General features: G+C 36.0%; 1 protein-coding gene across 1 annotated transcript in view; it reads right to left on the bottom strand.

The window, feature by feature from the left end:
• Positions 1–27887, bottom strand: part of RGS22 (regulator of G protein signaling 22) — a 155768-nt gene that overhangs the window by 34423 nt on the left and 93458 nt on the right. Inside the window, exons 15-21 of the mRNA XM_089898589.1 lie at positions 20901–20993; positions 18963–19135; positions 17869–18031; positions 15028–15186; positions 12934–13002; positions 10362–10523; positions 2067–2246 (exon numbers count right to left, since the gene is read on the bottom strand). Coding sequence (XP_089754715.1) covers positions 2067–2246; positions 10362–10523; positions 12934–13002; positions 15028–15186; positions 17869–18031; positions 18963–19135; positions 20901–20993 — 999 coding nt within the window. The remainder of the gene's footprint in view (positions 1–2066; positions 2247–10361; positions 10524–12933; positions 13003–15027; positions 15187–17868; positions 18032–18962; positions 19136–20900; positions 20994–27887) is intronic.

The following is a 27887-nucleotide window of genomic DNA, read 5'->3' as shown; positions in this document are numbered from 1 at the left end:
TGTAATGTGCTTGAATCATCCCAAAACCATCCACCCACGCCCCCGCCCCCGGTCCGTGGAAAAACTGTCTTCCACGAAACCGGTCCCTGGTGCCAAAAAGGTTGTGGACCACTGTTATAGTGAAAACAATACTAAAACAGGCAATTTTTACATTTATTATTCAGCCCTTTCGCTCAACTTTGCTCTCATGTCCAATTTGATCTATTCCTGTCATGATCCATCTATTCTCACATCACTCATTCATATGTTCAAAAATGTTACTGAGTGTCGTGCACCCAGGCCACAAAGGCAAATAAGAAACATTCCCTACGCTCAAAGACCTTACAGTCCGGTGGGAAAGTGAAGCATGAGAATAGCCATTTTCAATTCTGTGTGATAAGTGTTCTGACAGGGACAAATACAAGATACAATAGAAGCATAAGAGAGAGAAGATGATACTGTAAAAAGCTCTGGAAGCAAGAAAGTAAGCCCTCTTTATGGAAGTACAAATATTTCAGTAAGACTGGGAGACAGATGGCAGGGAGTGGGAAGACATGTGGCTAGAGAAATATGTAGTAAGGAGCTTGGTCTTCATTCTGAAGACAATGGGGAGTAATTGAAATTGAAAGCAGAGAAGTGACATGATCAAATATACATTTTGAAAAGATGGATCTGTCTGCAGTGAGTTAAATGGTTTTGAGAGAGCCTAGAGGCAGGGAATTCTGGTAATCAATGTGAGACATTGCAGATGTGAACTGAGGTAGCGGCATGGAGTTGGAGAAAAGTAGATAGAATAACAGATAAGAAGGAGACAAACGGATACATATTAGTGACTTAACATCTCCAAAGGTAAGGAATGAAGGATAGGGAAGACATAGAAGGCAACCAGATCTCTGGCTTGCATACCTGGGTAGGAGATATGCCATTCTCTGAGCTTCCTTACAGAACACAGAAACAATAGATTTGGTGAGGTGAGGCCCCTAAATATTCTCTTGTTTTCTGATACTCCAAAGTCCATATTTAAGATATGTTTGGGACTTTGTTTTGGGAAATCAGGTAGGAGGCCTAAACTAGAGGACTCCAATAAAGTTCACTGGCTGCAATCCCTGGACAGTGCAGTGGAACCAACCTACGTAAGCAGCTCCAGACATTCACCATCACACTTGAGGCTAGACGGTCTCCCGGCTATCAGGAGACCTAGGCTAGGCTAAGTGATCTTTTCATTAACAGATGCTACAATTCTGACACCATGTTTTTTCTATTTCTCTCTAGCACATCCTCAATCATTCTTCTTTATTTTTGCCTATTCAATGCATAATTGGATTGTGAGTCTACTTTCAGTTCCTTTTAGGACTTAGAACACAGCTGGCTTGCAAATGAATATTAAGGAATAATGGTCTTTTTCCATGCTCAAAGGCAATCATACCCTAAATCTCTGTTTCATATCACTTAAATTGTGACATGGCCTTCCCTATTACCCCTATTATTATGTATTTTTCTTAATCATTTTTCAGGAACATCACTAAAAGGCTTTTCAAAATGCAAATAAATTATGTTCAGCAAATCACTGTTTTCTATTATTTATCCTAAAAAGAAGTAACTTGAGTAGGTTAACAGCCATGATTTTCCTTTCATGAGCTTGTGTACTTTATGTTGGTTGGGTACTTAAATCTCCTCTCACTTATTTTATGAGCTATGTGAATATCCCAACCTTTAAAAATACACAAATCTTGGGACACACATTTTACACATTTTTGTGGTAGCAGACATTTTAAAAGGAAATATGAATGGTGGGAAAGGAAGGAGGAATTAGCTGTAGTTTTATAAGTTAGAAATAAAATGATAACCATGCAAAGTCAAAGTACAGAATTTAAATAATTGTATTTGCTGTATACTATCATGAACGAAATAGTAAGTTACTAGTTTCTATGTTCTGTGGCATATGCAATATTTTTTAAATTAAATAGAATAACCCAGGATTAGGAGGATTAGAGCCTTGCCAAATATGAATAATGCAAAAACTTTTAAAGAATATCTAGATTGTTTATCTATTTTAAATATGCTTACTACATGCCCTGATTTCTTACCTGTGCCTCTCTAAATACATATGGTCCCAACTCCTTCCTGTGTTCAACAATCTTTTGGGCTTGCTCTAATGGAATGTCAATTTGTAAAGCTGGTGGAATACTGGAATTAATAAAGCAGTTGATAATAGTCATGATCTTCTTGTGGATGAGGGATTCACTACAATGAGAATGGCACAAGTCCTAAACAAGGAGGAAAGATAGAACAATATATGACTAATGCATTAATAGAATACTTTATAGAATGTGTCAATATGTCTGTCAGTAAATATATATATATTTTAACTTCAGGTCAAGAGGTTACTAGGACATGTCAAGACCATCTTAAAAGATCATAGCTTTTATTTCACTTGGATTTGAAAAACCTAAGAAATTTTTTTCTTTATTGTTCCTACCCTGTGTCTTCATATCTATGTGTGTCTCATTGATACCATCTAGCTCCATGTTTTTCCCATCCATTCTGTCAATCTCTGCCTTTTAAAGGAACCTAAGACCTTGATGCACATACCTTACGTAAATACGGGTTTCATTTAATCCTGATTGTTTCTTCTCCTGGCAAAGGAGCAGCTTTAGTGTCTACTTTGACTCATTTAACAAATTCATATTAAGTTCCTGCTACATGCCAGCTGAGCCCCAAGACACAGCACCTGTCCTGTAAAGCCTCAATATCTACTGGCATCATAAAGATCAGATCAGAAATTAATGAAAAAGAAATGAAGGAAACAATAGCAAAGATCAATAAAACTAAAAGCTGGTTCTTTGAGAAGATAAACAAAATTGATAAACCATTAGCCAGACTCATCAAGAAAAAAAGGGAGAAGACTCAAATCAACAGAATTAGAAATGAAAAAGGAGAGGTAACAACTGACACTGCAGAAATACAAAGGATCGTAAGAGATTGCTACAAGCAACTCTATGTCAATAAAATAGACAACCTGGAAGAAATGGAAAAACTCTTATAAAAGCACAACCTTCCGAGACTGAACCAGGAAGAAATAGAAAATATAAACAGACCAATCACAAGTAATGAAATTGAAACTATGATTAAAAATCTTCCAAAAAACAAAAGCCCAGGACCAGATGGCTTCACAGGTGAATTCTATCAAACATTTAGAGAAAAGCTAACACCTATCCTTCTCAAACTCTTCCAAAATATAGCAGAGGGAGGAACACTCCCAAACTCATTCTGGGGGGCCCCTATCACCCTGATACCAAAACTAGATAAAAGATGTCACAAAAAAAGAAAACTACAGGCCAATATCACTGATGAACATAGATGCAAAAATCCTCAATAAAATACCAGCAAACAGAATCCAACAGCACATTAAAAGTATCATACACCATGATCAAGTGGGGTTTATTCCAGGAATTCAAGGATTCTTCAATATACACAAATCAATCACAGTGATACACCATATTAACAAACTAAAGGATAAAACCCATAGGACAATCTCAATAGATGCAGAAAAAGCTTTTGACAAAATTCAACACCCATTTATGATAAAAACTCTCCAGAAAGTAGGTGTAGAGGGAACTTACCTCAACATAATAAAGGCCATATATGACAAACCCACAGCCAACATTTTTCTCAATGGTGAAAAACTGAAACCATTTCCTCTAAGATCAGGAAAAGACAAGGTTACCCATTCTCCCTGCTATTATTTAAGACAGTTTTGGAAGTTTTAGCTACAGCAATCAGACAAGAAAAAGAAATAAAAGGAATCCAAATCAGAAAAGAAGTAAAGCTGTCAGTGTTTGCAGATGACATGATACTATACATAGAGAATCCTAAAGATGCTACCAGAAAACTACTAGAGCTAATCAATGAATTTGGTAAAGTAGCAGGATACAAAATTAATGCACAGAAATCTCTTGCATTCCTATACACTAATGATGAAAAACCTGAAAGAGAAATTAAGGAAACACTCCCCATTACCATTACAACAAAAAGAATAAAATAGCTGGAATAAACCTACTTAAGGAGACAAAAGACCTGTAGGCAGAAAACTAAGACACTGATGAAAGAAATTAAAGATGATACAAACAGATGGAGAGATATATACCATGTTCTCGGATTAGAAAAATCAACATTGTGAAAATGACTACACTACCCAAAACAATCTACAGATTTCATGAAATCCCTATCAAACTACCAATGGCATTTTTCACAGAACTAGAACAAAAAATTTCACAATTTGTATGGAAACACAAAAGACCCCAAATAGCCAAAGCAATCTTGAGAAAGAAAAACGGAGCTGGAGCAATCAGGCTCCCTGACTTCAGACTTTACTACAAAGCTACAGTAATCAAGACACTATGGTACTGGCACAAAAACAGAAATATAGATCAATGGAACAGAATAGAAAGCCCAGAGATAAACCCACACACATATGGTCACCTCATCTTTGATGAAGGAAGCAAGAATATACAATGGAAAAAAGACAGCTTCTTCAATAAAGTGGTACTGGGAAAACTGGACAGCTACATGTAAAAGAATGATATTAGAACACTCCCTTATACCATACACAAAAATAAACTCAAAATGGATTGAAGACCTAAATGTAAGGCCAGACACTATCAAACTCTTAGAGGAAAACATAGGCAGAACACTCTATGACATAAATCACAGCAAGATCCTTTTTGACCCACCTCCTAGAGAAATGGAAATAAAAACAAAAATAAACAAATGGGACCTAATGAAACTTCAAAGCTTTTGCACAGCAAAGGAAACCATAAACAAGACCAAAAGACAACCCTCAGAATGGGAGAAAATATTTGCAAATGAAGCAACTGACAAAGGATTAATCTCCAAAATATATAAACAGCTCAGGCAGCCCAATATCAAAAAAACAAACAACTCAATCCAAAAATGGGCAGAAGATCTAAACAGACATTTCTCCAAAGAAGATATACAGATTGCCAACAAACACATGACAGGATGTTCAACATCACTAATCATTAGAGAAATGCAAATCAAAACTACAATGAGGTATCACCTCACATCAGGCAGAACGGCCATCATCAAAAAATCTACAAACAATAAATGCTGGAGAGGGTGTGGAGAAAAGGGAACCCTCTTGCACTGTTGGTGGGAATGTAAATTGATACAGCCACTATGGAGAACAGTATCGAGGTCCCTTAAAAAAACTAAAAATATAACTAACATAGGACCCAGCAATACCACTACTGGGCATATACCCTGAGAAAACCATAAGTCAAAAAGAGTCATGTAGCACAATGTTCATTGCAGGACTATTTACAGTAGCCAGGTCATGGAAGCAACCTAAGTGTCCATCGACAGATGAATGGATAAAGAAGATGTGGCACATATATACAATGGGATATTGCTCAGCCATAAAAAGAAACGAAATTGAGATATTTGTAGTGAGGTGGATGGACCTAGAGTCCGTCATACAGAGTGAAGTAAGTCAGAAAGAGAAAAACAAATACCGTATGCTAACATATATATATGGAATCGAAAAAAAAGTGGTTCTGAGGAACCTAGGGGCAGGACAGGAATAAAGACGCAGACGTAGAGAATGGACTTGAGGATGTGGGGAGGGGGAAGGGTAAGCTGGGATGAAGTGAGAGAGTAGCAATGACGTATATACACGACCAAATGTAAAATAGGTAGCTAGTGGGAAGAAGCTGCATTGCACAGCGAGATCAGCTCAGTGTTTTGTGACCACCTAGAGGGGTGGGATAGGGAGGGTGGGAGGGAGACTCAAGAGGGAGGGCATATGGGGATATATGTATACATCTAGCTGATTCACTTTGTTATACAGCAGAAAGTAACACACCATTTTAAAGAAATTATACTCCAATAAAGATGTTCAAAAAACATTTCTACTGGAAGAGAAGCATGAAAAACGTTTTTCCAATCTGAGATAGTTAATAAGTGGTAATGATAAAGGTATACACAGGGCCCTAGGAGAGCACTGAGAATAGGCACCCTACTCAACTTACTGGTGGATGCAAAAGCTTTTTCTACCATAACTGCTTCTACAGCAAGGTGATTTAGGCTCAAAAAGGCTAGCAACAGAAGCGGGAATGCTGGTGGTTACAGGTGTATTATTATGCATCTCTTAGGATCTATATTTTTTCAGATAACCTATTATATTTCCATCTTTATAGCTAAAGAATTTAAAAATAGTAATAGTACATTAAAAAGACCCAGTTTTATGTCACAGATGTAAGGCTATCACTTTTTAAAATAAAGAGGTAGCTTAGCTTGAATTATGACATTTTTTATCAAAGACATTGTTCTCTAAATCACTAGAAAGCACACAAATTTGGAAACTTGTAATTCTAGGCCGGAAATAAGCCAACATTTATTAAGTAGTTACTGTATGACAGGCATTGTAATAACTACCTTACGGACAGTATTAAAGAAAGAAAATTTCTAGAGCTTGCCATATAAAACTTTACATATATAAATTTGGCATAAGTTATATGTGAAAAATCTTGATATAAATGTTACACTGAGATAACAGTTAGCATTTTTTACTCAATTTAGTATTCCCTCTGAAAATGCCTATTTATAACACATATGTTTGGTATGTTACCAAAAATTAAATTTTTTGCCATTACTAGGGAAATGATCATATATTTGGTGAGCCTGGCTTATTATTATGGAATATAAGGATTATGAAATAAAAACAAATTTGTGAAATTATACGGTTTTAATTTTAAGAGTATAGAGATAGAATTTAGATAGAATCAGGATTGGTAATTTTTCTAGTTGTTCTGCCCTACTATACCTTTAGCGAGTTCACTTTTACCTATCATTAAGGCCTATGTGTTAAGCACACAGTTGACCGTTGAACAACGTGGGGGTTAGGGGCACCAACCCTGCCTAGCAGTTGGAAATCCACGTATAACTTTACAGTTGGCCATCTGCTTCTGTGGTTCCACATCCTTGGATTCAACCAACAGTGGATTGTGAAGTACTGTAGTCTGAATTTATTGAAAAAAATTCATATATAAGCGGACCTTGCAGTTCAAACCTGTGTTGTTCAAGGTTCAACTGTACTGTCCTCTAGTAAACTTTCTGTGTCTACCTCAGTCCAGGAGATGGCCATCTTAGGTATTTCCATTTTACCCTGTGCTTCTCCCACCACTACACTAATCACACTCTTATAATCACTTTGCCTGTCACTTGTCTGTCCCTCCCCTAACACTGTAAGCCCTGACAGAAAAGACTGTTTTGATCACAGTTGTATCCTCAGGATTTAGCCTGGCCCTTGATAGGTGCTGAAAAAGTATTTCTTGGATGTATATTTCCTTCAGGTCTTTTCTCTATGGGGACGCACACACACACACACACACACACACACACACACTTTATATTAAATCATACTGCTTTCTAGTAGCTAGGTTTTTAAAAAATCAATAAGATGAATACCTTTTTTCATTGATTAATCTCCTATAGCATAATTTTTAATGGCTGCAGAGTATTCTACTGTATAGATGTATCATAATTAAAATAACCAATGTCCTGTTGTACATCAGGGTTCTTTCCAATTTTTCACAATTCAGAATAATGTTTGATTAAGATCACTGTAGCCATCTCTTTACATATTACTACAATCATCACTGGGAGGGAGCATAACTTAGTGATTAAGGGCACAAGCTTTAGCAATAGAAAGTCTTGGTTCAAATTCCAGCTCTACTACTTAATTAGCTGTATGATGTCAGAAGTTTCTTAACTTCTCTGTGCCTTAGCTTCTTCATCTGTAAAATGTTGAGAATTAACAGCTTTGACCTAGGATTCTTATAAAGAATAAAGTCGTTATTACATGAATCATTAAGGTAATATCTGACAGATGTAAACACTTAATATGAGTAAGCCATATAAAAGTGAGCACCTACTAGGGGCTTCCCTGGTGGTGCAGTGGTTGAGAGTCCGCCTGCCGATGCAGGGGACACGGGTTCGTGCCCTGGTCCGGGAAGATCCCACATGCCGCGGAGCGGCTAGGCCCGTGAGCCATGGACACTGAGCCTGTGCGTCCGGAGCCTGTGCTCCGCAACGGGAAAGGCCACAACAGTGAGAGGCCCGCGTACCGCAAAAAAAATAAAAAAATAAAAGTGAGCACAGTAAGACTTGCTAGGTGGAATGCTTTCCCCCTGGCAAACTTCTTCAAGACCCATTTCAAGTATCATCACTTCTTATTTATTTATTTTTAATTAACTAATTAATTTATTTATTTTTGGCTGTTTGGGTCTTTGTTGCTGCTCATGGGCTTTCTCTAGTTGCAGCGAGCAGGGGCTAATCTTTGTTGGAGTGCGCGGGCTTCTCACTGTGGTGGCTTCTCTTGTTGCAAAGCACGGGCTCTAGGCACGTGGGCTTTAGTAGTTGTGGCACATGAGCTCAGCAGTTGTGGCTCACGGGCTCTAGAGTGCAGGCTCAGTAGTTGTGGTGCACAGGCTTAGTTGCTCTGCGGCATGTGGGATCTTCCGGGACCAGGGCTCGGGCCCATTTCCCCTGCATTGGCAGGCGGATTCTTAACCACTGTACCACCAGGAAAGTCCCACTTCTTGTTTTAAAAATTTTTGTTGGAGTATAGCTGATTTACAATGTTGTGTTAGTTTCTGCTGTACAGTGAAGTGAATCAGTTATGCATATATACATAACCACTCTTTTTCAGATTCTTTTCCCATATAGGTCATTACACAGTATTGAGTAGAGCTCCCTATAAGTATCGTCGCTTCTGTTGAGACCTCTCTGAGCTACCACCCTCCCTGAATCATTTTCCCCTCTGTGCCCAAATTATAACTAGTTAGAACAGGGATCATAATCAATGTTATTTCATGATACTTTGTTTTCATGGATGATTCCCTCCTCGAAGGAGGGCAGTGTATTTTATCCATTTTTTTATTCCTACAATCTAGCATAATAGTTGGCACATTAGTGATTTAGTAAATGCTTACTGAATAAACAAATTCACCCTTGAAGCATGATTTTTAAAAGCTACCTAGTATTATATGTCCTCCGTTCTATACCACAGAAAAGATATTTAAATGAAGACCAAGGGCAGCCTTGAAGGAGAAACAGTCACAAAGTTAAGGGCTGACTATGTATGAGTCTATGTTTTCTTAAATGCTTATTTTGCACAGTTTATCTCATTACCTCTTATCCTAGCAGGGTTGGACTTACTCATGTTCATTTTAGCTTAAAGACTCTTCTGCTCACTCATAATAATTTCCTGTTATGGAAAATAGACTCTACCTCCTTTTTAATTTTCAAAAAAATTATCTTAGTATTACTTATCTTGTGATAGATTTAAAAAAAACTTATCTCAAAATACTTTTTTTTTTTTTCCTGAGGAAAAATTTCTATGTTGACAAAGGTACAAAAACTGGTGATAACAGAAAAGGGTAGAAAACAGTTTCATGGAATGCTGAAGAAAGTCTGGAAGTAAGATTGTATTGAGCAGCTATTAACTATATAGAATAAATATGCTGCAGAGTATTAGTACTGCATAATATTATACATACGTACATTATAGGCCAATTGAAAGCATTATTCTCTTAAATTCCAGCTTTAGTTTTACTCCCTACTTTTATAATGGGATTAAATAGGCTGCTTGCAAGGAAATGAGCCTGCTAACCCTGGGAGCAAGGATGCCTACTCTTAGGTATTTCTAGACAACATTCCTGTATTCAAGTCTAGATTACATAACCTAGGAAGTCCTTTCCTCTTCCTCAATGCACAGATTCTATATGATTCCATCAAACACTTAAATCTGACAATAAAATGCTTTTGCATCAAAAAAAAATGCTTTTGCATCTAATAACTTGTTCTTTCACTTATTTATTTTAAGAATTTGGCCATTCTAATAGTAAAACCTCTCTCATCTCTGTTGGTTTATTTATCTGTAATCCACTATCTTTTATTACTATTGCTGCAAATATGGTTAGGAGGAATTCTTGTAAACAGGTCTTGGTTAAAGTACTGAATATGAATATCTTCAGCAAAAATGTGTATAGTACATTTATAGATAAGCAATACGCAAAAATATAGTTAAAACTTTTCAGGAAGATTCTCATTAGATCATAATATACGTGAAACCTTGAAAAACCTAATACTATCATTTCAGGGCTAACTCTTACTTTTCACTGTATAATAATAAATGTATCTAACACAGAACAATAGATACCTCAATATTTACACATTGGTATGAAAACATCGAAGTTGGGATATCTTATACAAATCTTGTCCAAAAAGTTAGGAAACTGATATGTTAATGCGTCTCCTCCTTAAAAAGAGGTGGTTTTCTCCAGCTTCGAATACAATACCTTATACTTTTGTACTTCTTGCCAAAAGAGCACCCCATTTTCCAATAAATCTCCTTTTAGAGCCACAAACCGTTGAAACTGTCTTGCGGTAATTGGATTCAATAATGCTTTACGGAAAGCAATGATTTCACAAGATGACGATATCCACTTACTCTCCACAGGCTGTCCAAATCAGAGAATACAGAAAATTAGCTGTATTCTAAAAGTTAATAATAAAGTCATTTATTAGGCTGAAAATTACCAACTTCTATCTCCTTTACTTTCGGCTGTTGAAATTTACAGCATGGATAAATAGAATTTGGCAGCTTTCCTCTGTTCTCCCTTTTGTCTCCTTTGTATTTTTATGGCATCAGTTTTTTAAGAGGCGGAGAGAAAAAGAAATGATTGGATGACTTAGAACATATGAGTACATTAAGAATGTTAACAATCATTACAGTTTGGGACTATGGTGAAAAGCTACACTTTGGCGTACAGTATGAGTTCTGTGCTTAAACAGAACAAAGTAATCATAATGTTATAATTATACATTATTATTTTATAATTATATGTTATACATTAATATATAATTTTCCTGTCTTTTAAAAAGTAAAAACAGTTGAACATTTAAGATATTTTTCAAAAATTTTAGAAAAAATTACCAATTAATCTTATTAATTTAAATAGGAAATTTACTGTGGAGCTTCACCATAATTCTGTCCTAGAAAGATCATGGTTTTTTTTGGCCACGCTGTGCCGCTTGTGGGATTTTAGTTTCCTGACCAGTGATTGAACCTGGGCCACAGCAGTGAAAGTGCTGAGTCCTAACCACTGGACCGTCACGGAATTCCCAAAAGATCATGTTTTTAGGCAAGACATCTTTATATTATTTTAATAATAAATTACTATTAATAATTAATAACCGGAGGAAATAATTATCAGTGCATATTTTTAATAATAAGCTTTCTCTGGCCCAGGATTCACTTTACACAACAAAAAAGCCATGTTGTTTTACTAATGCTTAAAGGTATTACTTATTTTATCTTCACAATTCTGAAGTATACGATGTCTACTTTTTTTACCTTGTCCATTTTAGATCACATATTCATCCTCTTTTAGCCTCTCAGATTAAGAAAAATAATAGATTTTATTGAATTTACTGAATAGATTTTTTTTCATTTGATAAATTTATTGAAGTGCCCCAAATCTGAGTTTAGCCTACAACCATGAAAGGAAGCATCACTCTAAAGGTAATATTTTAGATGAACTTAGGAATTATAGTAACAATCAATGACAAATATCCATTGCACACAATAAATATCCATTACTGACAATGCATAAAATAAGTTTCTTGAAACAAATCATATGTGACCAATAATATAAGTGTTTTAAGAGAGTTATGTAAAAAGTCTATGGGAATGCAAAGGAAGGAGTAACTAATTCTGCCTGGAGGAGTAAGAGCTTTACAGAGAAGGGCTTTGAGGATGACATCTGAGTTGGAAACTGAAAAGCGAAGGCAACTCCAGGCACTCTAGATGAATGGCGGTGCTTTTACCCCAGATAAAGTGAATAGATGTCTATCACTATTTTAGTGAGGCACATGTGGTGTTCCAAGGACAAAATGTTAAGACCATCACCAGATGGTCCATATTAAAATTATAGCCCTATAAATAGGAACAACTATGTATTAGACTGGGATGTTTATTTAAAACCCACTCATCAAATAATGTTTTAAGACCTGCTTCTTAAGATACTAAAACTTAGTAAAACCCGTAATTTAACTAAACAGAAAATACCATAATGTATAATGTACGATAATATGACATATAAGCCCATTCTATTTAGTATTTTTAAAAAATACATAGCAAAGGACAAATATAACAACAGTTTGTTTCCTTTCAAGAGGAAAATACAGGAAAAAAGCATCCTATCAGATACATACACTCCTCTAACAGTCGAATAGATTTTTATCTTTGTTAGGTTGTAGGGGGTCACCTGGGTCTAGTTTGACATTTTATCAAGACCTATAGAAGGACGAATACACATACATTTGTAGGCTCAAAAAGACTGTGTTTATCATGCTTGTTAAGAAGCAAAACAGGCAATTTCTAGGAAGGTATCATATTGTAGTGGTTTAAATAAGCGCCAAAATGATAGCTATCTTAATTCTTTTAAAGTTAAAATGTAATTCTAAATAAAGAGGATAATGTAAGATAATTTAAGTTGCTGATTCTGCTGCATACTCCCCATTCTTTTTGTGTAAACCACTCCCAATAATAAATAAACTACCATATGCTGGAATGATCAGCCTGTCTCAATAAATCCATCACAAGCAAAACAACTAAAAATACACATTTAAAGTCCAATCACACACTTCTAGGGTTGAGCAGGCTAAGGGACTCTTTAAGAAGAGGGCTCTAGTAGAATCACACTTCCCTGCAGATTCCATTAGCTAGCTAAGAACAGTGTCAGCATCTGGTGGCTTAGAAAAAAGCATTATCTACAATGAGGGTCTCTGTACAAGAAGAGGAAGAAAAACAATACTTTGACAGTGGAACTTACAAGAGGAAGAACATAACAAACAAATATTACTTGCCTTCCAGACTCCAATTTTCCTTTCATGCCTCTGTAGTAAAAGTTCTTCAGCTATGTCTCTCACCTGTACCTAGAAGCAAACCAATGATTTTATCCGAGTTATTCAGAATGTCTACAGTATTGAAATCATTTACTGATTTAACAGCTTTAAAAAATGAGGTAAAGGTCAGTGTGAATAAGAGAAAGAACAGGAGAAAGAGGATAAGACTTAGAAATGGAAGCCCTGTCCATGTCCCCGGGCAAGTTACTCAAATTCTCTTGTCTCCTCATCTGCAAAATGGAGATAATAATACCTGAGTGTATTGCCCCAAAGGTAGACAACAGTTTCACTTGGGCCCCATAGAAACTGAAGCTGGAAGGATGATTAGGACTTCCCAAATTTTTGTGTATTTTCTAGCCATGACTAATTTTAGATGAGCACAAAAGTTACTCAACACAGGGAGGTAATACAGTAGATATTTCTTGAGGTTATTGCCTATTCACAATATTTTCCCTTTTTTGGGAACCACTCCTGCCAAATCTGTGCTATGTGACTCTACCTCCCTGTCTATAGCAGGTAGATCCAGGAGCTGACCCAGACAGACAGGGACTAGAATCACTGCTGCTGAGTCTTTTGGTAGCCACAGCCTGGAGAAAAGATCTGAGAATGCTTCTTGCTGGGTTCCCAGGGCTGTCCTGGCCCCTGGCCTTTGTAAAGCTTGGGTGTCAACTCTTCCCCTAAATGTGTGAGATGCTCCAGCATCATTTTATTAAAAATTCTTGATCTTCCTTCTCTTCTGTCTTTGGCTTTAAGGTTGCCAGAATCAGTGAATGTTGCTGGCCACACACAGAATTGCTAAGTTAGGAAGGAGCTGTAAATTACAATAAAGTTATTGTGGTAAACGTAGTGAGAAAACATGGTAAACAATATTAATGAGCCAAATATCTTTCTACTTGGCTTTGGATAGACAATTAGAGTTAGCCTGAAGAAAGGAAATGAGGAAATCTGAGTTGTCCCAAAGCTTACTTCCAGGAACTTTTTGCCTAAAACAAGTCAGGTCTTCTTCCCCATACTATAAGTTCTATGTTCCCACTGTACTGTGTTCTCCATAACTTAAGGTGTTAAGAAGACTAAGGATATTTCCAGATAAGTAAGACTCAAAGTGTTTGATAAAATAAATATGGAGGGCAGCTTTTTTACATTCTTCCTGATCAATACTAATGGCATGTGCTTTACACACTGAAGTCCAAAATTACATGCTCTCTACTCCTTGTGTTCTTTTTGTAGAGATCAGGTTTGCCTGTTTTTAGGTGTGATAATGACATTTAAAATTATTGAAGCAATACATGCTTCTTATAAAATAAAAACTAAACAAAGCAAAACAACAACAAAAACCCTACTTTACAAAGTAAAAATCCTTCACACTCCCATACCCATTCCCAGGAGGCAGATCTTTTCTTTCATCTTTGTTCATAAACATAAATATAGACAGACAGAGAGAAGGAGAAAGAGAAATGCAAAAATAGACAGATATACAGATATAAATACATATAATGGGATTATCTTCTATGTATTGTTCTGCATCCTGCTTGTTTCACTCAATAAATAACATCTTTCATTATCAGTATATGTGGAAATCTCATTTTTATAATCTCATTTTATATGGAAAACTGCATAGTTATCCATAGTATGGAATTCTTATAATTCATTTAACTATTCCCCTTTGTACATCCTTGCCCATTTATATGAAGACTCAATAATAATAATGTAAAAGATAATAACTATATTAATAGACAGTATGTGAGTGTTTGCTGTGTACCAGGCACCACGCTAAGAAACTACACATATATCATTTCGTTTCCTCTTCATAACAATCTTATGAAGATATTACTCTTATTATCTCCATTTCTTTTCCAAATGAGAAAACTAAGGTTATAAAACTTACTGTTGTACAATTAGTATGTGGCAGTGTTGAGATTAAAACTTGGGAAGTCTGACTTCCTGCTCTTAACCACTATGCCATAGAAGTACAGTGGCTGAGTCAACAGGCTTTCACATTTGAGGCTTTGAGAGGTGCTGTCAGTTGCTATCCCAAGATTATACTAATTTACATACCTTTATCTTTTGACGTGCTGCAAACTGTTCACTTGCAAGAAACAATGGCAACCACACATTTTCTAGCCTATTTAGGACATGCTTCTGAATTTCAATTAGAACAGCTGCATCAAGCTGCTCATGGAGAATCTTTCCCCAGCCACCACTTAAATGCATTATCTAAGAAAATAAAAATGAAACAGAAACAACAAACTTCTGTTTAGGTAAAGAAATGCTAATAGTCATTAATTTATTCATTCACCCCAAGACTATTTGCTGAGCACCTGATAGGTGCCAGAATTTTCATTTTCTGTAAAATAGCTCCTGGCTTTACTCTGTACAGTAAAGACAGATAACTTCCCTAACATCAAACAGAGAATTGTGGTTTATGTGATGGTTGTTTTAGATGTATGATTTTGCTTATAATAATATATTTCAAAGAACACAGGGATTTCTATCCTGTGTGACAACTGCAGTGCCATTTTTTTCTCCATGGCTTCAGTTTCTTCAACTGTAAAATAAGGGCATTAGACTTTTAGTTTTCTAAGGTCTCTTCTAGGTCTAATATTCTATGAATCTCTGATTCTGCTCAAATGGACTTGTTTGAGAAGGCATTTTCTTTTGTGTCTGAGAAAAATAAGGCATTAATTAGTTAAGAGACAACCTTGACTCAGACATTATAAATATGCATATTACCAATAAACATTGGGTTGGAGATGGTGGAATGATGGTGGTGGTAGCAATGTAGGGCTGTTCCAACAACTTCAAAGAAGAAAACAGAGATAGCAGGAAGTAGAAAAAGGCCAGGTTATACAGACAATAGTCTCTGACTTGCACAGGTGGCCCTTTTATAAGACAATTTCTCTGTGGCCAAAATCTTCCTTCTATATAATTACTGGCTTCCACGATACTAATGGCCATAAAAATTAATTAATTAAAAAACAATACTAATGGCCAATTCCTACTATAAATCATCCTGTTTCTGCATATATACCACTCAAAATTGGTGAGTTTTTTGTACACAGAAAAAATTGGACTCCTCATTGGAGTCTTAGCTCTCCTTTGATTAATAAGATTAACTTAATCCTAATAATAATATTGTTTTATATAAAAAAGAGAAACTCTCTCAGCCATCCTTTAATAATATTAAAAATAATACGGTTTCTGTATAAAAATAAGAAGAAAAGAGAATAAGAGAAAAGACTACTTTGCTAATCAAACTGCAAATTGGCCACACAACTAGGATTAGAACTAGCATGGTCTGTATAAAACATAAGGCGATGCAGAAATCCTTAAGTATAAAATAGGTAAATAAAAATAAAAGTGAAGACAAAGATGAGGAAGAAGGGTCATTTGGAAAACTCCTCTATAGTAAGCACAATCATTTACTATGACAGCAATGGATGACTTTTAATTCTCAGCAAGTTTTACTATGGAAGGTTCACACAGTAGCATCAGATACCATGAAACCTCACACAATGTAGCACAAGCCAAATAGAAAACAAATGCTTTCCATGTGTTTATTTCATACTTATGCTTATTGAGATACTCCCAGCCACTTTTGCTAATACATCCCAGATTTTTATCTCAGGGAACTAATGGCAAGACATTTTTGTTAAAGTTGCTTAATTCTAGAATTTCTTCTCCCTCTTACTCCCAAGGACTTTTGTTTATTTTCCCCCCAAAGATCTAGATTTTTAATTTGGTATGCCCTACTTGTGAATAGCTCTGAATTTTTCTTTAATTTACTGAATTAATCTGAGATTTGTATTTTACAAATGTATGCCATCAGGGTACACATCCTTTTAAACTACGAAAATAAAGAACTCAAATGCTACAAATTTGATCTAGCAAACTTCTAATATTAGCAAACTTCAGGTTAAATAAATTATAACACTTAATTTTATATTTCAAAGGCATTAAAATTGAGCCATATCTCATGTGATCAATTACATGAACACTCAAAAGCACTGTTGAATCCCAATCTGACATTTTTGCCGTAAATAATGACACCGTCTAGTTATTAGTAAGTTGTGATTAAAGCCATATGATCTTGGCTCAACAAAATGGAAAATCTATGTTCCTGGTCAATAAAAATTGTTTTGGGAGACAGTACAATGGCAAACAGGATTTTTCAAAAATCAGTTATGTCTGGAGTAATTTCAGGCAAGAGAAGAACAGAAAAGAGGTAGAGATGGGGTTTAATGGCTGATAATGGCTGTTTTTCTGCTTTTGAAAGGTGCAAGGACTTTGTCCTCCTTGTTTACCACTTATCCTGAGCACCTAGAACAGCGTCTGGCATATCACAGGCACCCATATTTGCTGAATGAATGGGTGAGTGGATGAATGAAAGTTATTTTTATTCCATAGATTACTTTAAAAATAACACAGTTTTAATAATATATAATACTTGAGTGAACTTTAAGGCATCTGTAGGGGGACTTCCCTGGTGGTCCAATGGTTAAGACTCCACACTCCCAATGCAGGGGGCCAGGGATCGACCCCCGGTCAGGGAACTACAGCCCACATACTGCAACTAAGAGTTCGCATGGCTCAACTAAAGATCCCACATGCCGCAAGTAAAGACTCAGCATGCTGCAACTGAGACCTGGTGCAGCCAAATAAATAAATAAATAAATGAATAAATAAATTTTTTAAATAAGTAAATAAAGGAAAGCAGCCTTTATTTAAAAAAACACATTTGTAGATAATTATGAATACCTAAAAAAAAAGATGTCAAAAGTGTCTAACACGTAAGTCATAAAAGCAAAAGAAAAAAGAAGACGTTGAGATTGTTGGCAAAAAGAAATAAATTACTAGTTTTCATACTTAAATGTAGAAAATATGTCTCCATATTGATACCTGGTCCTGTTGATATAGAGAAGCTGGACTGTTGGGTCCAAAGAAATATTTTTTATTAAGGTACTTGTTTTTAATGTACATAGATTTTGCCTCCCTTCGCTTTCGATCTCTGTAAGTTATTCTTCGGAACTGTTCAATGTCTGTCCAGCACATAAGGTCCATGCTAAAATGAAAAAGTACAGCCCTTCTTATTTATTTCTTTCAATTCTATTAAACACCAAACAAGTTGTTGTTTTGACAGAATTTAGAAAGTGCTGTATTGAGCAGTTAGTACAACCGATTAGACCATGGAACTAATGAGTATGATATTATTAATATTATTATTAATACTGTCTTATCCTGGCTAAATATATGAATGAATACAAGGAGTGCTGGGATCAGAGAAGAATCTACCACCATACTGGTAGGGTGGGTCTCAGAGTTCTTCCATTAATGATGAACTAGTATTATCAATTTCAAATATGGCAAAATTTCCACCTATTGCATGTCTATTTGGCAACCTGCTAAATTTAGAATAATTATCATCACAAAGGGGAACTATATAGGTGAAATTTGGCTCCCAGGTCTAACCTGTTTTTGTTAACTTGGGAGAAAATTATTGGAAAAAATATGATTAACACTTCAGTTTATATTAGATAAATGTGTCATAAGGTACCAAGATTCTATGCAAAACTATAATGTTTCATTTATGTATTAACTAATGAAAATCACAAAATAGTAGAGTAATTTCAATAGCTTAGTAAAATATAAAAGAGAAACTTCTCAGAAAGAGTCATTAGAGCACCTGTTTAGAAAAATGCAAAAGAAAGAAACATCAGAATAGGCAAAAATATAACGTACTGGTGTTTTAATTTAGCCAATGGTAAAAGTATCAACAAATATTGTTTGACCACTTAAAATAACATTTTGGAGGCTGTTATCAAAATGCAATTCCCAACAAAAGGTTATCCGTACAGGTTTCATTAATCTTTACTGAAATGGGTAAAATCTAGCACCAAACCATTTTTATCATATGTTGAATCAAAACAAGTATCTAACAGTTTAGAAGAATATTTTAAGACAGAAATAAATTTTAAAATGGTTATGTTCCTCACCTTGAAGAATGAGCCTCAAGAAACTGATGGAAATGTTCAAACTCCAGTTTGTTGTTAAGCAGATCATTAAAATTAAAATGCCTATATTCTGCAGGAACATTATTCCAGTATTCTGTTTGTTTAGAGACATGAGGAAGTGGTGAAATACCAGATCCAATTTCACAAGTAGTGTCCTAGTGAAATAACACTTTTCATAAAAATCTCTTAAATACAACAAATTATTTTCCAAATTTAAAGAGAAACTGAAATAAAAATTAACTATTAGGCCAATGGCATTTATCAGTCCAATGGTAGAACTGGGTAAAGAATCTAGAATCTGGTTCTAACTCACATCAAATTCTGTTCTGTTCCTTTCCATTCCATTCCCTTCTTTTCAAGAACATTAGCATTTACTATACACTTGCTTATAAAATATTAATTTTATTATTTTTGTTGGTACAGAAGTAATATGTCTTTCGTAATAAAAAGAAAACAAAAAGCAGACATTGTACTACCATTCAGAGATAACCACCACAAACATTTTTATGTGTATCCTTTTAGTCTTTTTTGTACACACATGTAGTTTATTACAAACGGAAACAGGACTATACAACCATGTATGGTTTTTGGTTCTTTTTCTTAACGATATATCATGAACATAAAACATTAGTTTGTCTATAAAAGCTTTTTATGTTATAGAGTAGTAAAAGATACTTTAGATGTAATCTCTTTCATATAACAGTTAATTGTTAGGTATTTTTAATACCTCTGATGTTTTGCGAACTGTTTACAAGTCCTTCAGGGCAAAGAGCTAGAGAGGCTTATTCTTCAGAAATCCTTCCTATGTAACTCCCTATATAATTAATTCACCTCCCTATTTGTTTTTGAAAAGCATCAGACCATGAGATAAACTACCTATATTTAAAAAATCAATTTTTGATATGTATAAGTATTATGAATAGTATTATAACTTTAAAAAAATTTAAAGATACTTTATGAATTTTTATGTATCCTTTCCAGATATTAATTAATAGAATTTCAAATAAAGAATTTCATGGCAATAACATGAAGGTTACATTTAAAAAACAGCTTTGTCTGTGTAAAACTTTATTGCAAAAGAATAAAGATTTCAGATAGGTACAAAGTAGAAAATTAAAAAATCACCTGAAACCTTACCACTCAGAGCTAACTATTTTTAATATTTTGATGAACATTTTTCCAGACAGCCCTCTTTGCATATATGTATACACCTAGGAATGCATGTATAATTTTAGTTGAATAGGATTAACCAATACCAGTGTTTTTGTTCCCCACATTTTTATAAAATAATATGTTGGGGGCATTTTCGATGTCAATAAATATGAATAAATATGAATCTGTCATTTCTAAGTAGATACACACATTTAATCTTATGGCCTTATGGATCTATCGTGGTTTACTTAGCCAATCACAAATTTGCAAATAACACTTTAATATCCTAGTCAATCCTATGATATTTTTATTGACCCTGTTAAAGCCTTTCCATATTTTTTCTTTATTATTTTGCTTACTGCTATCACACAACACTTCTTTTTCTGTTTGGAAAACTCAATTTAATTCTTTTGTGAGTTGAACAAATAGCACTGCTGCCATACAGAAAATAACCAGTAAGATTCAAAGGAATATAATGTGGCTTGAAGGCTCTTAGCTAAGGCAAACGTGTATCTTGGCTCCCTATGCTACTTCAACTGCTTTATTTTTCTGGCTTTTTTGTTAAATGTGTCAAAAAAATGTGATACCTGTCAAATGCAGCATGTTGGGCAAAGAAGCAGCAGAAAATGAAACTGCCTGACCCCTACTTTATCAATACATGATTTCCTCAATATATGATTCCTACTCCCCCCCGCTCCCCCCCAATATATGCAGTGATAATCCTTTCTAGGTTAAAATCTTTGTTTTTCTAAGTAGAGAGTTTCTTACCTCAGCTTTCTTGGAAACTGTCTCTTTATGCAAAGCCTGTAGCTTTCTGAAGTACGTGGAATTTAGCTGTCGAGTTTCCTCCACCAGCTCCACCTATAATAACACAATAATAAAGTTTGTAACATCAGAAGAATGTGCATTATGAAAAAGTGGGGAAAGCATGCACAATTTGCCAATAACAGTGGGCTAAAAAAACAAATACACTTGCCAATAAAGTAATTTAGTTTGGAGGCAGAAGCAAGAAGACCCACATAGTGAAAAACATTAGCTACAGGGCTTCCCAGGTGGCGCAGTGGTTGAGAGTCCGCCTGCCGATGCAGGAGACACGGGATCGTGGCCTGGTCTGGGAAGATACCACATGCTGCAGAGTGGCTAGACCTGTGAGCCATGGCCACTGAGCCTGTGCGTCCAGAGCCTGTGCTCCGCAACGGGAGAGGCCACAACAGTGAGAGGCCTGCGTACCGCAAAAAACAAACAAACAAACAAAAACATTAGCTACAATTGCTATAGGTGCAAGGTTAGGTTGTTTTTTTGAGATGTTTCCTGTTTCTTAAGGTAGGACTGCATTGCTATCAACTTCCCTCTTAGAACTGCTTTTGCTGCATCCCGTAGGTTTTGGGTCGTCATGTTTTCATTGTCATTTGTTTCTAGGTATTTTTTCAGTTCCTCTTTGATTTCTTCAGTAATCTCTTGGTTATTAAGTAGTGTATTGTTTAGTCTCCATGTGTTTGTATTTTTTACAGATCTTTTCCTGTAATTGATATCTAGTCTCACAGCATTGTGGTCGGAAAAGATACTTGATAAAATTTCAATTTTCTTAAATTTACCAAGGCTTGATTTGTGACCCAAGATACGATCTATCCTGGAGAATGTTCCATGAGCACTTGAGAAAAACGTGTATTCTGTTGTTTTTGGATGGAATGTCCTATAAATATCAATTAAGTCCATTTTGTTTAATGTATCATTTAAAGCTTGTGTTTCCTTATTTATTTTCATTTTGGATGATCTGTCCATTGGTGAAGTGGGGTGTTAAAGTCCCCTATTATGATTGTGTTACTGTCAATTTGCCCTTTTGTGGTTGTTAGTATTTGCCTTATGTATTGAGGCGCTCCTATGTTGGGTGCATAAATATTTACAATTGTTATACCTTCTTCTTGGATCGATCCCTTCATCATTATGTAGTATCCTTCTTTGTCTCTTGTAATAGTCTTTATTTTAAAGTCTATTTTGTCTGATATGAGAATTGCTACTCCAGCTTTCTTTTGAATTCCACTGGCATGGAATATCGTTTTCCATCCCCTCACTTTCAGTCTGTATGTGTCCCTAGGTCTGAAGTGGGTCTCTTGTAGACAGCATATATATGGGTCTTGTTCTTGTATCCATTCAGCCAGTCTATGACTTTTGGTGGGAGCATTTAATCCATTTACTTTTTTTTTTTTCTTTTGCAGTACGCGGGCCTTTCACTGTTGTGGCCTCTCCCGTTGCGGAGCACAGGCTCCGGATGTGCAGGCTCAGCGGCCATGGCTCACGGGCCGAGCCACTCTGCGGCATGTGGGATCTTCCCAGACGGGGGCACGAACCCGTGTCCCCCACATCAGCAGGCAGACTCTCAACCACTGCACTACTAGGGAAGCCCAATCCATTTCATTTAAGGTAATTATTGATATGTACGTTCCTATTCCTATTTTCTTAATTGTTTTGGGTTTCTTATTGTAGGTCTTTTCCTTCTCTTGTGTTTCTTGCCTAGAGAAGGTTCTTTAGCATTTGTTGTAAAGCTGGTTTGGTGGTACTGAGCAGAAGGAAAGAGATCATAAAGATTAGATCAGAAATAAATGAAAAAGAAATGAAGGAAACAACAGCAAAGATCAATAAAATTAAAAGCTGGTTCTTTGAGAAGATAAACAAAATTGATAAACCATTAGCCAGACTCATCAAGAAAAAAAGGGAGAAGACTCAAATCAACAGAATTAGAAATGAAAAAGGAGAAGTAACAACTGACACTGCAGAAATACAAAGGATCATGAGAGATTACTACAAGCAACTATATGCCAATAAAATGGAAAACCTGGAAGAAATGGAAAAATTCTTAGAAATGCACAACCTTGCCGAGACAGAACAAGGAAGAAATATTAAATATGAACAGACCGATCACAAGCAATTGAAATTGCAAGCAATTGAAATTGAAACTGTGATTAAAAATATCCCAACAAACAAAAGCCCAGGACCAGATGGCTTCACAGGCGAATTCTATCAAACATTTAGAGAAGAGCTAACACCTATCCTTCTCAAACTCTTCCAAAATATAGCAGAGGGAGGAACACTCCCAAACTCATTCTACAAGGCCACCATCACCCTGATACCAAAACCAGACAAAGATTTCACAAAGAGAGAAAGCTACAGGCCAATATCACTGATGGACATAGATGCAAAAATCCTCAACAAAATAATAGCAAACAGAATCCAACAGCACATTAAAAGGATCATACACTATGATCAAGTGGGGTTTCTCCCAGGAATTCAAGGATTCTTCAATATACACAAATCAATCACTGTGATACACCATATTAACAAACTGAAGGATAAAACCCATAGGACAATCTCAATAGATGCAGAGAAGGCTTTTGACAAAATTCGACACCCATTTATGACGAAAACCCTGCAGAAAGTAGGCATAGAGGGAACTTTCCTCAACATAATAAAGGTCATATATGAAAAACCCACAGCCAACATCATCCTCAAAGGTGAAACCATTTCCTCTAAGATCAGGAACAAGACACGGTTGCCCACTCTCACCACTATTATTCAACAAAGTTTTGGAAGTTTTAGCCACAGCAATCAGAGAAGAAAAAGAAATAAAAAGAATCCAAATCGGAAAAGAAGAAATAAAGCTGTCAGTGTTTGCAGATGACATGATACTACACATAGAGAATCCTAAAGATGCTACCAGAAAACTACTAGAGCTAATCAATGAATTTGGTAAAGTAGCAGGATACAATATTAATGCACAGAAATCTCTGGCATTCCTATATACTAATGATGAAAAATCTGAAAGTGAAATTAAGAGAACACTCCCATTTACCATGGCAACAAAAAGAATAAAATATCTAGGAATAAACCTACCTAGGGAGACAAAAGACCTGTATGCAGAAAATTATAAGACACTGATGAAAGAAATTAAAGATGATACAAAAGATGGAGAGATATACCATGTTCTTGGATGGGAAGAATCAACATTGTGAAAATGACTCTACTACCCAAAGTAATCCAGAGATTCAATGCAATCCCTATCAAACTACCAATGGCATTTTTCACAGAACTAGAACAAAAAATTTCACAATTTGTATGGAAACACAAAAGACACCGAATAGCCAAAGCAATCTTGAGAATGAAAAATGGAGCTGGAGGAATCAGGCTCCCTGACTTCAGACTATATTACAAAGCTACAGTAATCAAGACAGTATGGTACTGGAGCAAAAACAGAAATACAGATCAATGGAAAAGGATAGAAAGCCTAGGGATAAACCCATGCACATAACGTCACCTTATCTTTGATAAAGGAGGCAAAAATATACAGTGGAGAAAAGACAGCCTCTTCAATAAGTGGTGCTGGGAAAACTGGACAGGTACATGTAAAAGTATGAAATTAGAACACTCCCTCACACCATACACAAAAATAAACTCAAAATGGATTAAAGACCTAAATGTAAGGCCAGAGACTATAAACTCTTAGAGGAAAACATAGGCAGAACACTCTATGACATAAATCATAGCAAGATCCTTTTTGACCCACCTCCTAGAGAAATGGAAATACAAACAACAAAAAAAAAAAAAACAAATGGGACCTAATGAAACTTAAAAGCTTTTGCACAGCAAAGGAAACCATAATCAAGACCAAAAGACAACCCTCAGAATGGGAGAAAATATTTGCAAATGAAGCAACTGACAAAGGATTAATCTCCAAAATTTACAAGCAGCTCATGCAGCTCAATAACAAAAAAAACAAAGAACCCAATCCAAAAATGGGCAGAAGACCTAAACAGACAATTCTCCAAAGAAGATAAACAGATTGCCAACAAACACATGAAACAATGCTCAACATCATTAATCATTAGAGAAATGCAAATCAAAACTCTAATGAGATATCATCTCACACCGGTCAGAATGGCCATCATCAAAAAATCTATAAACAGGGCTTCCCCGGTGGCGCAGTGGTTGACAGACTGCCTGCTGATGCAGGGGACACGGGTTCGTGCCCCGGTCCGGGAAGATCCCACATGCCGTGGAGCAGCTAGGCCCGTGAGCCATGGCCGCTGAGCCTGCGTGTCTGGAGCCTGTGCTCTGCAACAGGAGAGGCCACAACAGTGAGAGGCCCGCATACCGCAAAGAAAAAAAAATCTAGAAAAAATAAATGCTGGAGAGGGTGTGGAGAAAAGGGAACACTCTTGCACTGTTGGTGGGAATGTAAACTGATAGAGCCACTATAGAGAACAGTATGAAGGTTCCTTAAACATCTAAAAATAGAACTACCATACGACCCAGCAATCCCACTACTGGGCATATACCCTGAGAAAACCATAATTCAAAAAAGAGTCATGTACCAAAATGTTCATTGCAGCACTATTTACAATAGCCAGGACATGGAAGTAACCTAAGTGTCCATCATCAGATGAATGGATAAAGAGGATGTGGCACATATATACAATGGAATATTATTCAGCCATAAAAAGAAACGAAATTGAGATATCTGTAGTGAGGTGGATGGACCTAGAGTCTGTCATTCAGAGTGAAGTAAGTCAGAAAGAGAAAAACAAATACTGTATGCTAACACATATATATGGAATCTAAGAAAAAAAAATAGGTCATGAAGAACCTAGGGGTAAGACGGGAATAAAGACACAGACGTACTAGTGAATGCACTTGAGGATATGGGGATAGGGAAGGGTAAGCTGTGACAAAGTGAGAGAGTGGCATGGACATATATACACTACCAAACATAAAATAGATAGCTAGTGGGAAGCAGCCGCATAGCACAGGGAGATCATCTCGGTGGTTTGTGACCATCTAGAGGGGTGAGATAGGGAGGGTGGGAGGCAGGGAGATGCAAGAGGGAAGAGATATGGGAACATATATATATGTATAACTGATTCACTTTGTTATAAAGCAGAAACTAACACACCATTGTATAGCAATTATACTCCAATAAATATGTTAAAAAAAAAAACAACAAAACAAAACATTAGCTACAGCAAAGTCAGGCTTCAAATGTTAAAAAAGGTATACATTTCTATGTAATGATATAACGCCACCAAAGATCATTCCTCCTTTCTGGACACCCCATGTGAACTAGCAGACAGTGCAAACATGTTGGGTGGATCACTTTTCCATCTTCTGTTCTTTATTAACTGGATAATAGTCATGAAGATAGGCACTCTTAGCTTTAGGGACCAAATAATCCACAGTAGAACAAAAAAATGATTGGACACTATTGTTATCAGTCTGTGAGCAAAGGTTTTATTGCTATAGCAAGAGAGGGGAGAGTCAATCATCAAATTAAACCTCACAGTAGGACTTAGCCTTCAGAGTGTGTATTGCACTGCTTCATACAGTCAGGAGAACAAGATCATTTTCCATTTCTCTATTGAGAAAGATCAGTTTAGCCGACTGAGAACTCCTGTATTTAATAATTAATTTTGGTTAAATCTTCTTGTTTACCCTTTTTGGGAAAGAGTCTACATAATCCAGTCAGCTGGACTTTTAGAGAAGTCCTCTGGGCTGAACTTAAGAAGTTTATAGAATTAAGAGAAATTTATTTTTCCTCTTATTAAAAAGAGTGTATAATTTGTCGCAGGCATTTCGTAAGAATCACTGCTAATGCTAAAACTTCTTGGTTTAGGGAAGTTAGTTATAATTCTGAATCTGTTTTGTCATCCTAGGACCGTATCTTATATCCATTTTCCTCTATACCATATACTGTATTTAAAATCATGACTGGGGACTTCCCTGGCTGTCCAGTGCTTAGGACTCTGCGATTTCACTGTGGAGGGCATGGGTTCGATCCCTGGTTGGGTAACTAAGATCCCACAAGCTGTGAGGCGTGGCCAAAAAAAATTTAATTAGTTTAAAAAATAATAAAATCATGACTGGAGAGAATTTTTCTTTTCTTAAAAAAAATATTTATTTATTTATTTGGCTTTGTCAGGTCTTAGTTGTGGCACACAGGATCTCTGCTGTCACGTGTGGGATCTTCACTGCGGCGTGTGGGATCTTCATTGCGGCGTGTGGGATCTTCATTGCGGCATGCGGGATCTAGTTCCCTGACAGGATTGAACCTGGGCCCCCTGCATTGGGAGCACGGTGTCTTAAACCACTGGACCACCAGGGAAGTCCCTGGAGATATTTTTTTTAAATTTCATATAATATCTCAATTTTCCTAGTGTAAAATATGTATTTTTGTAGTAGAAAGGATACAAATGTTAATTTTTCAGGACAAAAAGAAATCAGGACTGAAAAATTCATTAGTTTGGTCAATGAATTTAGTAAGCCGTGGGGTTGTGTTGGTCACTATCCAATAAGGTGGCTCTATCCGAGGTGCTTGGTATTAATTTCATCTTAATTACCTCACCCATCCTTTCTGCGAGAAGACATGACCAAGAAGTTGTTCAGGAGATCTGAATGAAGAAGCGCAATACAGAGACAGCAGGGATCCACCTGAAATGACCTCATGTACAGGGTACATGCATTAACTTAATATTAAAAATACCCACAAATGGTTTTAATTTGTGATTCAAAATAAACATTTAAAGAAATTTCCTCCACCCGTCAATAAGAATAGTGAAAATATTCAAGCCCTGAGACTTAAAATGACCTCTTTTGGAATGAAAAAAGATGTGTTGACACTTTTATCGAATCAAGCAGTCTGACCTGATGAACATCTGAGGGTGCTTTAAGTCAGAGAATGTGCTTTCCACAGTATATATGAAACGTTTA

This window comes from Delphinapterus leucas, chromosome 17 (assembly GCF_059928025.1).
Source record: "Delphinapterus leucas isolate spDelLeu-1000000601 "Yukka" chromosome 17, BTC_Dleu_Yukka2, whole genome shotgun sequence".
Classification (NCBI taxonomy): Eukaryota; Metazoa; Chordata; class Mammalia; order Artiodactyla; family Monodontidae; genus Delphinapterus; species Delphinapterus leucas.
This window is presented reverse-complemented; position numbering and strand designations above follow the sequence as displayed.